This window comes from Hippopotamus amphibius, chromosome 4 (genome assembly GCF_030028045.1).
Source record: "Hippopotamus amphibius kiboko isolate mHipAmp2 chromosome 4, mHipAmp2.hap2, whole genome shotgun sequence".
NCBI classification, from domain to species: domain Eukaryota; kingdom Metazoa; phylum Chordata; class Mammalia; order Artiodactyla; family Hippopotamidae; genus Hippopotamus; species Hippopotamus amphibius.
In genome coordinates, this window is record NC_080189.1 from 84,516,195 (window position 1) to 84,529,863 (window position 13,669).

The 13,669-nt window shown below is 43.9% G+C and overlaps 1 protein-coding gene across 11 annotated transcripts in view; it reads right to left on the bottom strand.

Moving 5' to 3' along the window:
* Positions 1-13,669, bottom strand: part of LAMB4 (laminin subunit beta 4) — a 112,264-nt gene that overhangs the window by 56,100 nt on the left and 42,495 nt on the right. For all 11 annotated transcript variants that reach the window (XR_009053037.1, XM_057730322.1, XM_057730318.1 and 8 more), the window contains 3 exons: positions 12,884-12,960; positions 11,842-11,992; positions 7,126-7,257 (listed from right to left, as the gene is read on the bottom strand). Coding sequence is in view for 10 of the 11 variants with exons in the window: in XM_057730322.1 (XP_057586305.1) it covers positions 7,126-7,257; positions 11,842-11,992; positions 12,884-12,960 (360 nt within the window). In the remaining variant the exon portion in view is untranslated. The remainder of the gene's footprint in view (positions 1-7,125; positions 7,258-11,841; positions 11,993-12,883; positions 12,961-13,669) is intronic.

Below are 13,669 nucleotides of genomic sequence, written 5' to 3' on the forward strand. Positions count from 1 at the left end.
AGGATACAGTCCAGAATACAGCGGAGAATAAAGTGCTGAATCTGCAGCTTTGGAACATATGTTTCCGTACAGAATGATCGCTTGGAAAGCACGGTCACTGGCCAGGACGTTAAGTACCCCGTGTGTCATGTACTGAGGGATTCCACATTGGTGACCTTGGCTTTTCTCAGCTATGACTCTGGAGTTTTGGCCAAAATACGGAGGACAAGAAAATATTCCCATGCCTACTTCATGAATTTTGCCTAATTGTGCATGACAATGATAAAACACACAGAGATTTATTTTTTTAGATATTTCTTCCATGCAAATATGAGAAATGATCTTCTCCCATCTGCTTGGGGGCACATAAGTACAAAACGGCTCACACACTTGATAGATGAGCAGCCCTGCCGGTCTCGATGCTGGCTGTCAGCCTGGGGCCATCTGGACCCTGTAGATAATACTTCCTGGATGACTTTTGCATCTGCCTCCTGATACTTGCAGCCTCCACCGGGATTCTGCCTCTTGTTACTTTTTGCCTGTATTGCTGCAACAGTCTCTTGGCTGTTCTCTCCGTGATCTCTCTAGTCCAATACATACCACACGCTGCTGCCAACGAGCCTTTCAAACACTTTCTCACTGCCAACAGCATCACGCCCAAATTACTTAGCCTGGAGTTCGAGTTGCTCTGTGATCTACCACAAACTGCTCTTCATTTGACAAATGATATTTGGTAACAGTTCAATCCCAGCCTCTGAATCAGGAATGCAAAGACGAATGGGACAGAATCCCTGCCACAGAGGAGTTTAGAATCTTGCGTGGGAGACAGAAAGGTAAATAAGAAAGGAGACGGAGGTGTATGTAAACTCATCTCTACAGAACGTTTTTCAAACTTTAAAAAAAGTACTCTGGAAGCTGCAATAGGCACTCCACCAGGATCCCCTTTACTTGGTTGGTACACCCATTCCCCAGTTGCGTGTGTGTGTGTGTGTGTGTGTGTGTGTGTGCACTTTCTAATAGCTCAAAATTGTCCCCCTTCTCTGGAGAACTGCCCTCTCACACCCCCACCCCTCATCCCTGGGATAGCTCGCAGCCAATGACTGCCTGATAGCAGGATGTAAAAGGCTGGACAGGGGCAGAACAACTTTATCTGCAGTTTGTTTCTTTCTCTGTGGATCAATCCAAGGTTTGTTTTGCCTGTAGACCACCTCTGACTCTTTCCTTCTCTCTAACTTGTTTCCTTCACTCTCTTAGAGTTTTTTCCGAAGAACAGTGCTTTCATAAATCTCATGCACCTAAATCTGGTCTTAGGCTCTGTTTCTAGTGCCCTTGACCTGAGACAGTTGGTACCAGACAGTGTACCTAGGAGTAGACTCTAAGATGCATTCCTGGAAGTGGGTCATTTACTGTTCAACAGGCAATGAGGACCCCAGTGGATAACATGTTGATGACCCTCATGTAGCAGCAGAGTTATTGCTAAAACTGTCATCTGTGGTGATCTGGGGCAGGATTAAGGGGACTGGGGAGGCAATGACCTGAGCAATATTTCTGATACAGGGGAAAGAATAATTGTAAGTACTGTGGACATGGGTGGCTATTGTTGGGCGCCATCGACACATTTGAGGAAAGAAGATGGCAGGCTCAGGGCAATCCATCAGTCAAGTGTGAGAATCAGACGGGCTCCTTGGTAGCACTTAGACTCTCATCTCTTCCAGTGAGAGGGTGAAAAAAGTCCAAGACCAGGCCTAAGACTTAATTGGAAGAGTTGTGGAACTCCAGGGAAGGCTGAATTCTCAGCCTGGGTAAATCACCTATGCCAAAGTAAGGCCCTTCCCAGGGAAGCAGGGGGATCTTGCGAAATGGGTGGTACACATGAGAACCTTGAACCCTGAGGTTCTCCTGAGCACTCTCAGACCATAGCACTCGCCCTTATTTGAAAATAGAGCCCCACCTCCATCCTTGCCCACCTCCATCTCTGCTGCATTTGAAGACGATGCACCAATCTCATATGATGCAGGTACCTCAAAAGAAAACATGTACTTTCTTCAGCATCTGCCCCTCCTGACCACTTGTCTGACCATTAATTTCAGCATGATCCGATGGGAAAGTGCTGGCTCTCCTAGAGGGACCTGGTTAACACAAACCAGTAACAACTGGGAGAGGATGGGTGGGCCTGAATCGTGAAGGGCACCAGACCAAGGGGGCAGAATATGAAACCAGGTAAGGAGTTTGTTGGTTTGGGGTCACCAGTGATGCAGCATCTAGCAGCCTGGCAAGGGCCCTGGAGCCCAGCGAGATGGATCTAATATGTTGCTAGAATAGTTCTTGGAAGCTTGGCAAAAGCTGTGGTCCAGAATAATGAAGCAGAGCTGCTAGAACTGCTGTAGCAGGCTGGGGAGGATGGGCTCTGAGGCTCCAAGAACTAGGCATGCTAGAATGGATCTAAGCCACAAGGCTGGAAAACCCATCAGCTGAGTATGCTCCTTGTCCGTTTATCAAGATGGTGAGGAGTGAACTGGTGAGGGGACCAGTGGCGTCACTGAGAAGCTGAGGAGTGGGCACTCTCTGTAGGCTGGTAGGATAAACCGATACAAAGCTGAGCTCCTTGGTATCAGTGTGGTGGACAGGATCCCAGACTACCGAAGGCTGGGTGGTATTTAAGTCTCAAAAGCAAGATGACTATGATTACAATGGGCCGCAAGGTTGGAGTAGGAGGCAAGGGGGCCTGACCTACAGGAATCTTCTATAGAGATGATTAATAGAACATGATGTTCCTAGGAGCACGAAAGATGAGCATTCAGCAAAACATTGCTTAATATGTGTGATCCAAAGTGATTCAGTATGGGGACTTGCCTGGTGGTCCAGTGGTTAAGACTTCGCCTTCCAATACAAGGGGTGCAGGTCTGACCCCTCGTCGGGGAGCTAAGATCCCACATGCCTCGTGGCCAAAAAACCAAAACATAAAACAGAAGCAGTACTGTAACAAATTCAATAAAGGCTTTAAAAAAATCATAAAGGGAAATATGCAACTGGATATTTTTTTTAAAAGTGATCAAGTATGAAATGGCAGAAGGCTGAGGTCAGCTGCCCAAACAGAAAGATATAAACCTTTCCCAAATTTATAGATCTGAGCAAATTCTCAGACCCAGACCCCAGTAACTGAATGAGAGGCCAGGTCCCCAGGAGGAAAGAACTAACACTTGCTGTGTCACTTATCTCCCAAAGAGATCTATGGTTATTTACTAGAATCTACTGGGGAAACAGGAATACCTAGATCTTTCGAGGGCTAATGGATACAGGATCTGAGTTGATGCTGAAAACCATAAACCCAAAGTGCCATCATGGTCCCCAGGAAGAACAGGGCACATGAGGGTCAAGTAATAAATGGAGATCTGGCTTAGGTTCTTTTCACAGTCTGTTCACTGGGTGTACTGAACCATTGATTACTTTCTCCAATTCTTTTTTTTTTTTTAAGCTGTTTATTGGAATATAATTGCTTTACACTCTTGTGCCAGTTTTTGAGGTACACCAAAGTGAATCAGTTGTATTTATAAATACATCCCCATATGCCCTCCCTCCTGCAACTCCCTCCCACCCTCCCTGTCCTGGCCCTCTAAGGCATCACCCATCATCGAGTTTACCTCCCTATGCTATGCAGCAACTCCCCACTAGCTGTCTATTTTACACTTGCTAGTATACATATGTCAATGCTACTCTCTCACTTTGTCCCAGCTTCCCCTTCGCCCCCACCCAACCTCATGTCCTTAAGTCCGTTCTCTACATCTGCATCTTTATTCTTGCCCTGTCACTGAGTTCATCAGTACCATATCTTTAGATTCTGTATATATAAGTTAGCATACTGTATTTCTCTTTCTGGCTTACTTCTCTCTGTATGACAGTCTCTAGGTCAATTCAGTCTCTTCCTCCAATCCTTGAATATGTAATTGGAATGGACCTGCTTAGCAGTTGGCATTGATTCTTTGACCTGTTGGTTTAGTGCTCTTAAAGCATGAAATACGGAGTGAAAGCCTGTGAAATGCCCACCCTCCGCTGCTCTCCCCCCGCAGCAAGTCAAGATAGTATATAAGGCACATGATGCCCGTGTGCGTGGGATTCAAGTGGACCTACTATGTTTAGGCATTTAGTGAGACTCAAAGTGACTACAAAGTAAGCACATTACATCTATGACTGAGTAAGCAGGGGTGCTGACAGCTCCAAGAAACTGAGCTTTCTGTTCCAACCCAAACTTGCTTTGAAAGCAGAAAGAAGGCAAAGGCATTCTAAGAAACACATTATTCATGTTACTTCCTTGAATCAGCCAACTACTTATGCTAAAAATGATGACTAGAAGGAAAGAACAACAGGGCAACTCAGAGTTTCTTTTCCTTTCTCATCAGTAAGCTGAAAGTAGAGAGTGTTGGTAGAACATGTACTAAGACGTGAAATAAAAACAGTTGAGTTAGTTTAGTGCAGCACTTCCACTGTTCTGGGAAGAACAAAATATATATGCATATATGACAACAAAATAAAAATGGTGTAATTTCAGTGATTATGTGTATGAATTAAATGCTCTTATGTTTGCAGTTAAAACTGACATTGCTTGCTATAGAGATGAATAGTATAATTCATGTCAATAATTTAAGTTTTTAATATTTATTTAGAATGACATTAAATAGCACACAAAAATATTTTGACGAGTTGAGAGACAGAGACTACGGAAGAAAGTAAAAAGCTTTATATTTTACTATCTTCAAGGGCCCTTTCCCTAATTTCTGAATAAGGGGCCCTGCATTTTAATTTTTATTTTGCTGTGGCCCTGCACATGGGTCTGAGCACTCTAGGAGTGAACTAGAGTCACTGCTGTTACCGTACTGCCTGGTCCCCTTTACTGCCCACTCTATCTCACCACCAGCTCTTGGCATCATTGCCTGCTATGTCTCACCACTGCTCCCTTCTTTTGAGAACTGCCCTTGACTGATGGGAGGCACCTCACGTGGGAGGAGATCGCCATCTGCCCTGGCAGCCCATAGCCATGACTGTCTGACATGAGACTACAGCCCTGGGGCCTCCGTGGAGGACAACTCTGCGGTGCAATTTATGCTTCAGAGCTTCCCCAGGGGATCAGGCAAGGCTAGACTCTACCCGAGACTCCATGCTTGCCTCACTTTCCCCCCTCCCCAGCCTCCTGCCCTCCTTCCTGACAGGTTTTCCTGATGAGTGCTCCCTCAATAAAACACATGCACCCAGATCTCTGTTGTCATCTCTCCTTGTAGGGAACCCAACCTAAGAGAGTGACAGCACACATGCACACACACATTTATATAAAACTGAAATAAAAGTTTCACCAAAAAATGCCTGCATTTTATATTCTTCTGTTGTACTAAACTGGTATCTGTTGTACTAACTGATATCCAGTCAATTGACATCATGATCTACTTATTAATAGGCATGACCTGCAGTTTGAAAATTACTGACCTACGGGACTCCAGAGATGGAAACAAGTGATTATGTCCAGGATGTCAGGGCAGGGAATGTCAGGGAAAGATAAATCTGAATTGGGTCTTAAGGGATGACTAGAAGCTTTTCAAGTCAATAATACAGAGGTGGTCCTTTCAGGCAAGAGTCAGGAGAGGAGGCCGAGGATGCTCTGAGCAGTATTTCTTAAAAGTGCTGCCAGGGACTACTGGGGGTGCTCGGCAAACACACAGACTTCTCTTTTTCCCTCAAATAATTCAAAATGTATGTTTTTTAAAAAAATAACCATCATGTCAAACATCTCATATTTAAATCCAAATAAAGATCACAAAATGCACCCATGTTTTCCTGAGTTGTTGCAAGTTCGAATTTGGGCCTTGTTGCTCTAGAGCAACGCTGCCTAATTGAACTTTCTGCAATAATGAAAATATTCGATATTTGTACTATCCAATACAATAGTCCCATGTATAGAGTTATTTGAAAAAACACGCAGATTTCTTGACTAGTCTCGGATTCCCTGATTCAGCATCTCAAGTCCCAGCATGTGCATTCTAAACAATCTCCCCGGGCAATACTTATGCACAATAAAATTTAGAGGTTCACTGATCTGTGCCACAGGGAGCAAGGGCACTCCCCACTTTTCTTTTTCTGATAACCTTCAGATTGGGGTGCCTAGAGTCAGAGAAGGCGTCATGGGCATGGGATCAGAAACAAGCGGAAGAAAGAGTAAAGCCGCTGTGACGATGTACACAGGCCTGGAAGTAGGAAAAACACCCATAAGCCTTCTCTTATCCTCTCAGCTGGAGGTGGTTCTGCTTAAGTGGAATCCATATCACATTATGCACACCTCTTTAAGATACTTACCCCACCCTGCCACACAGTCACTGTTTGTACACATGGCTCATTCCGCCTCTCCCCCCACCCCCAATCTTAAGGGCATGCTCTATGTCTAGGTACTTTCATTCACTCAATCGAGAAAGTCTCTTATGCATAAGGAACTGTTTTAACTTCTGGGTTTACGGGCAGGACAGCTAACATCCGCTTTTCTTTGCTTTTCCAACATACCCCTTTGTGCATGCACACAGAAATGCTGAGTAAAGACCCTGGCATAACAAATGAACAAGCAAATAAACAGGCCTAAAGTAGCCCTGACTTTAAGTGAATACTAGTTGGCCAGCTGCAAGGCCTTTAGGTGTCCTCTGGCCTTCTGAAGCCACTGGAGGCAGGGCCCTGAGGAGGCAGCGTCACCCTGGCAGTCACACTGGCAGTGACCAACTACATCCATCTCAGATTCAAGGGTATAATCATGTACCATCCCCAGGGACATCAGCATGACCTTTCGTCTCCAACTAGGAAGAGAGCCATCCCTCAGCACTGCACCTCTCCTTGCTAAAATGACAAGGAATTGTGAATTCACAGAGTCTGACTCTTCAACTCCCCAAAATCTTATTTTCTAGAAATTTTCATTTTGTAGAGAAATAAAGCTATTGAAGTTTTCCCCAGAGGCCCTGATTATTTTGAGCTTGCTTCTTCCTTTCCTTCATTCTATTCTTGAGGATAACAGGGTTTAGAATGGCTGAGCACTTACACGGGCCACATATGGCTCTAAGTGCATTCCCTGGCTTATTTGCTTACAGCACAACAGACAACGATCCTGAAGAAATGACTTACCTCATTCAGCTCATCTGCTCGTATGCTTTGCTTCTGATTTCTCTTCATTATTATATTTCCTTTGTCAATTACAAAATCATCTCCTTGTTGCTGGAAATACACATCACATGTAGGCAGAGCTGTTGCTAATATCTTAAAAAGAAATGACAGTTTAAGTAACCAACAAAAGTTCCAGTTTTACCAGAGTTCAAGAGTATCAGATTATACCCTAATTTAAAAGGTAATCACGATTCTCACTTAACAGCTTCAAGAAGAAGACATGGAGGCAGCTTATAATTTTTTGTTTCTCTGGAAAGAAGGTAAATTTTTAGTGGTCCTAAGACGATGTGTTGGGTTTTTTTTTTTTTAAGGCTGCTCAACTAGTCCAATTCTAAACTGGGAAAGCATTTCTTCTTTTCTGCTGCTTTTATGGTGTTTTGAAAATTAACAATACGCCTGACACACAGACTCAAAGATTCTTAGATGTTGTAACTCTGACACTCTCCAGACCCACTTTTCTTGGTTCTCACGGTTTGCAGAATCTGGCCTCAAACGTTCCCATGAGAGGTTATACCAGGATGGCAAGATTCCACCAACCAAACTAAGCAGAATAGCATTCATGCAATTCCAGTTTCCTCAAAATTCTGGGTTTTATGGGACTCTTTTTTATATCATCTCTTTAGTCATTCAGCTGCCAACCCAGTTAGAATCTCCAACTGCTCGTTTCCAAATTTCCACTGTACCCTAGACATTGGTGTTTGCTTGATGTTTCGTTGTTGGTTTTACAGACAAGGTTTTTAATTTCACAGGTGCCCTGGCTGTTCATCGTAAGCAGGCAGCCCTGAGGCCGGCTGTGGTCCACTTCAGGAACTCTCATGCTCTGTGTTCACTATTCAGACTCTCGGCTATGCTCTCTGACCAGCTCTTCAACCTCTGTGATGGGGACCCTTTCGACAGGCCACATTGGATCACATTTAGTCGTCTCGTCCTCTTCTTTTTTTTCCCCTCACCCATGTGTTCATCTTGTAACACAAAATTATAAGCTACTTTACTACTTTTATACAGAAAACATATCACAGAATTAACTTTATATTATACTATATTTAATGGCATCCTGTGTTAAATTCAATTAATATTAACATTTGTGACCACAGTTAGTTTCTATAAGAAAACAAGCCAGTGCTTCCCAGCCTGCATACAACTCACCTGGGGATCTTGCTATCATGCAGACTGGACTCAATAGGTCTGGCTAGGGTCCGAGAGTCTCCAAGTCTAATGACTCCATAAGTGATGCCACTATTGGTCTGCATACCACATCTTGAGTAGCAAGGATGTTGCCACAGACTGAATGTTTGTATCCCACACGACCCCTCTCCCAAATTCATATGTTGAAACTGAATCCTCAGTTGATGGTATTAGGAGATGGGGCTTTGGGGAGGTGATTAGGATTAGTGTCCTTATAAAAGAGGCTCCAGAGAGCTCCTTTGTCATGTGAGGACTCAGCCATCTAAAAACTGGGAAGTGGGTTTCAGACATTGAATCCGTAGACACCTTGACCTTGGACTTCCCAGCTTTCAGAACTGTGAGAAATAAGTTTATATTGTTTATAAGCTACCCAGTCTATGGTATTTTTAGCAGGCCAGACAGACTAAGAAAGATTAGATAGACAGATAGATAGATAGATATAGATATCTTTCTGAGACCTACCAAGAAAGTTAATTGTCATTCTTCATAGCTCTCCAATTTGGGTATTGAAACAAATATTTGAAAGATGTGGTCTTGGATTCATGTCCTTTCGTGACTCCATCCTCATCCTCTCTCTTCTCCCTGAACCTTGCCCCTTCTCCACCTCTGTCTGGACTACCGCACCCTGTGCCCCTCCACCTCAGGCGCCACTCCTGCTGCGTGGTGTCCGTAAGGACACGGAGGACAGTCTTCATAACATCATGCCTTTGCTCAGAAAGCTTCAAGGAGTCCTCACTGAGCCAAGAAGAAAATTTAGCCTCTTTGATAGGAGAATCTAATTTTCTCTTCCAATACTTCTTCCCTATATAAATTTTCTGTTCTACCTTCGAGTACACCTGCATTGTTTCTCCTCTGAGCCGTTACTTAGAACTTTTCTGGCTGGACTGCCTTCTCCCCTCCCTGGTCCACCAATGGAAACACTTATGGCTTTCAAGTCTCAGGCCAAATGATTCTACCCATGTGTTAAGCCCATTCATAAAGGATCAATCGTGGCTCCGAAATCCTAATGCACTTATGGATTCTCCTTGTTGTGTGATGCTGCCCCCATCCTGAGCTACCTATGAAAACATATTAGCTATGGTTAAAAACTCCTAGAGGGCACCCACATGCCACAACTGCTGAAGCCCATACGCCTAGAGCCTGGGCTCCACAACAGGAGAAGCCACCACAGTGAGAAGCCCAAGCACCACAACAAAGAGGAGCTCCCGCTCTCCACAACTAGATTAAGTCTGTGCGCAGCAACAAAAACCCAACGCAGCCAATAAATAAAAAATAAAATTTAAAAAAAAACTGTTTAAAAAAAAAAAAAACTCCTAGAGGGCAGAGACCCTAACTCATCCCTTTCTACACCAATCTTAGCCTGGAGCTCAGCATTATGCTCCTGGCTATAAATTGGGGTTCCTGTGACCCCCTCCTTGGGTTCGATCATTTGCTAGAATGGCTCACAGAACTGAGGGAAGCACTTATTTGTATTTACTGGCTTGTTATATAATAAAGGATATGATGAAAGATACAGATAAACAGTCAGATGAAGATGTACAGAGGGTGAAGACTGGAAGGATCCCAGACACAGGAGCTTCTGTCCCCTTGTTGCCGGGGTGACCCACCCTCTGGGCACACAGATACGATCACCGACCTGAAAGCTCTCTGAACCCAGTACTTTGGGGAACTGTATGGAGTCTTCACCCCAAAGGCACAGTGGATCATTACCTCAACCTCCCTCACCTCTCCCCTTCCTGGAGGCTGGGGCCGAAAGTCTCAAGCTTCTCATCATGGCTTGGTCTTTCTGGTGACCAGCCACCATCTTGAAGCCATCCAGGAGCCCACCCAGCGTCACCTCATCAGAACAAATGACACTCCTATCACCCAGGAAATTCCAAAGGATTTGGGGGCTCTATGTCAGGAACCAAGGTCCAATGCCAAATATGAGAACAAAACATGCTCCTAGGGAACTTCTCTGGTGGTGCAGTGGTTAAGAATCCACCTGCCCATGCCACGGACACAGGTTCGATCCCTGATCCGGGAAGATCCCACATGCCGCCGAGCAACAAAACCCACGTACCACGGCTACTGAAGCCCGCACGCCTAGAGCCCGTGCTCCACAACAAGAGACGCCACCGCACTGAGAAACCCTCACACCACAACAAAGAGCAGCCCCCGCTCACTGCAACTAGAGAACGCCCGCACACAGCAATGAAGACCCAATGCAGCCAATAAATAAATAAATAAATAATTTTTTAAAAAGATGCTCTTAGTGCTTTTATCCCTTAGAAAATTACAAAGGTTTGGGGAGCTCTGTGCCAGGGTCCAGAAACCAAGATCACTATGTATATATATATATTTTTTCTATTATTTCATGATAGTTTTAACCTAAATATAAATATCAATGTTCTTTTCCCAAAGCTTTTTTTTCCCCTCCAGTTACCATCATAAATCCGTAATACTAAAAGCCATGAAGAAGAATCCAGAGAGAGGATTATTTTATCTTGACTCCACCCACTGCAGTTCCAAGTCTAGGTTGGAACTGTGCAAGTCTCCTCATCCTGCCCTAATTTCAGTCAGTAAAGGAGCAAATTCCAAGCCTCTTAAGGGGTATCTTCATCCCTCCTACCAGTCGTGTCCAGATAAGGAAAAGACCTCAGGAAAAGACTTAGTCACTGGGACCTGGAATGAGTTCCCAGTTTTCTATCCAAATCCTGTCCCCAGAATCAACTTTCACATGCCTTCTCCCCTTGAAGTTGTTCATCTCACACTGCCTTTTCCTTTGATTCCTGCCTATGGCTGGAGTGACAGGCATAAGAATGTTATTGGAGTCTAACTTGTATTTTCTCTGATGGGTTTAGATGCCTGGTTTGCCCTTCTCTAAGACTTTGAGATAAATATTTTTAGGGAGCATCTCCCGTAGGACTGGTGACTTGCAGGAAATGAAGCAGACCAGTGATACTTTCAATCACACACTCCTATGAACAGCACTGAGGACAGCTAATCCGAGACCAGTTTCAGGGAGCCAGCGAGCACATCTTATACTTGGTTCTGTGCCGTATTCATTCAGTCATTAGCAGAAATCCATGGCTTCCTACTGTGCACCAGTCACAGTGCTCTGACCTAGAGCAGCAGCGGTGATGGGGTACACACCCTCCCTTCGCTCCCTTGGTTTGCAGTGTTGTCAGGGAGACAGACCAGGAGATGCTCGATAAACACACCCTATCTGATGGGCATCCTGAAAAAGCAAAAGTCGAGTCCATTTCAACACAACTTACTGCAATTCACACCTCTGTGCCAGGCTCTTTGGCAGAACAGGGATACAAGATAAACAAAATGCAGACTCTGCCCTCAAGACTTTACAGAATCTGCCGTTCCAACTCTGTTCTGTGTTTGTGGGCAAAACCACTCTCTTCCGGGTACCTTACCTATGATCTCAAGGGTGTTCTGTATGTATTTACCCACACTCCATCAAATGAGGTCTGTAAGGAGGGTCAATGGAATACGAACCAAAGGCGCCAGTCCCTGGAGTGGTGTGGCTTCCTCTGCCTCACAGAGGTAGAAATTCAAAGGAGCAAAGAAATAGCCGGGCTCTGGCTCAGTGCAGCTGCGACCTGTGACATGTGGGCGGCAATCACACTGCCCATCCTTGGGTGAGCACCTGAGGGAAAACAAACCCACCTCGTGAAAAAAATGTGGTGCGGGGGCCAGTGTCAGATAAGGGCCTGGAGGTGCTGGGCTAAATGCCCCCTGGGTTTGTGCCCATTCTTCGAATAATCCATGAAGCGACCACCCTAGGGAGACAACAGGACCTACAGGTCTGGTCTTTTTTTTTTTTTTTTTAATCTTTTTATTTTATATTGGAATACAATTGTTTAACGATGTCGTGTTAGTTTCCACTGTATAGCAAAGTGATTCAGTTAAAAATATACATGTATCTATTCTTTTTCAAATTCCTTTCCCATTTAGGTTGTTACATAATATTGAGTAGAGTTCCCTGTGCTATACAGTAGGTCCTTGTTGGTTATTCATTTTAAATACAGCAGTGTGTACATGTCAATCCCAAACTCCCTAACTATACCTCCCCTCCACCTTCCTCCCTAGTAACCATAAGTTCTTTCTTTCAGTTCCACAGGTCTGATCTTGACAAGCAAATCCAGGTTCATGAAACCCTGGTTGCCACTTCTCTCCTCAGTGGTTCTCTGATTCTGCTCTAAAAACTGCGCAAAGGTGAGTGCAGGATCCCTCTTTACAGGCTGACAAAAAGTTGGTGTTTTAGGCAAGTCAAGTCACACATTTGCAGGCATTTTTCCCACCACCTCGGGATACCCAGGCAGTAGAACTATTATCTCACTCTTGGAAATATCTGAAGAGAAATAAATCAATGGGGCTATCGTTAATGTCTCAAGATCATCTCTTTTCAACATCCTTTGCTTGTTATGGAATGAACTCCTTCACCTGTAACTATGAGCATGTCCAAATGAAACATGCTTTTATGTGGAAATGGGAGTGAGGAATATTGCCACAAAACTTACTCATTTTACCGACTTACATGTTGGAATAAGCACCTCCAATATCACAGTCACAGGAAGAACATCCGTGGTGATTTTCCAGTCCCCAGTATCCAACCTACAAAGAGAAAATGCTCAGTTGATTCCAGCTGTGAAGATATCTGTTGCTCTGAAGTGTAATATTTAAAAGCACTACAATTCAACTAACACATAGCAAACATCCTGAACAATCACATAGCAACGTGCTTGCCTACACACTTGGTAATGATCTTCTAAAAACACACAGCTCCCATTCCTAGGACATGAAATGGAGGGGACAGGGGTTTGTCTATATATTGCTTTGAATGGAAATGCAATGGATAATCCACAAGGACCTACTGTACAGCACAGGCAATTCTACTCAACATTCTGTAATAACCTAAATTGGAAAAAGAATGGATATATATATATATGTACAACTGAATCACTCTGCTGTACACCTGAAATAAACACTGTAAATCAACTATACTCCAATATAAAATAAAAATTAAAAAAAAAAAAAAAGAAATGCAATGAAAACCTCACCATTCTTCTGACAGTACCAATTTTAGCTTCAAGTTGAGTTGTTTAAGGCCAGCCAGGAGAAAGTCTTAGACCAACCTACTTGCAACTGCTTTCATAAAACCAATAGAGTCCCTTACCACGAAATCCCTAGGGATTTTTACTTACACACTATGGCAATGTTTGGGGTAAAAAAAAAAAAAAAAAAATCACTCAGGCTGATTTTGAGATCTTATGTGAATATCACAGTTTAGTAGAATCGCCTACTTATAAATAATTGTTTTGGC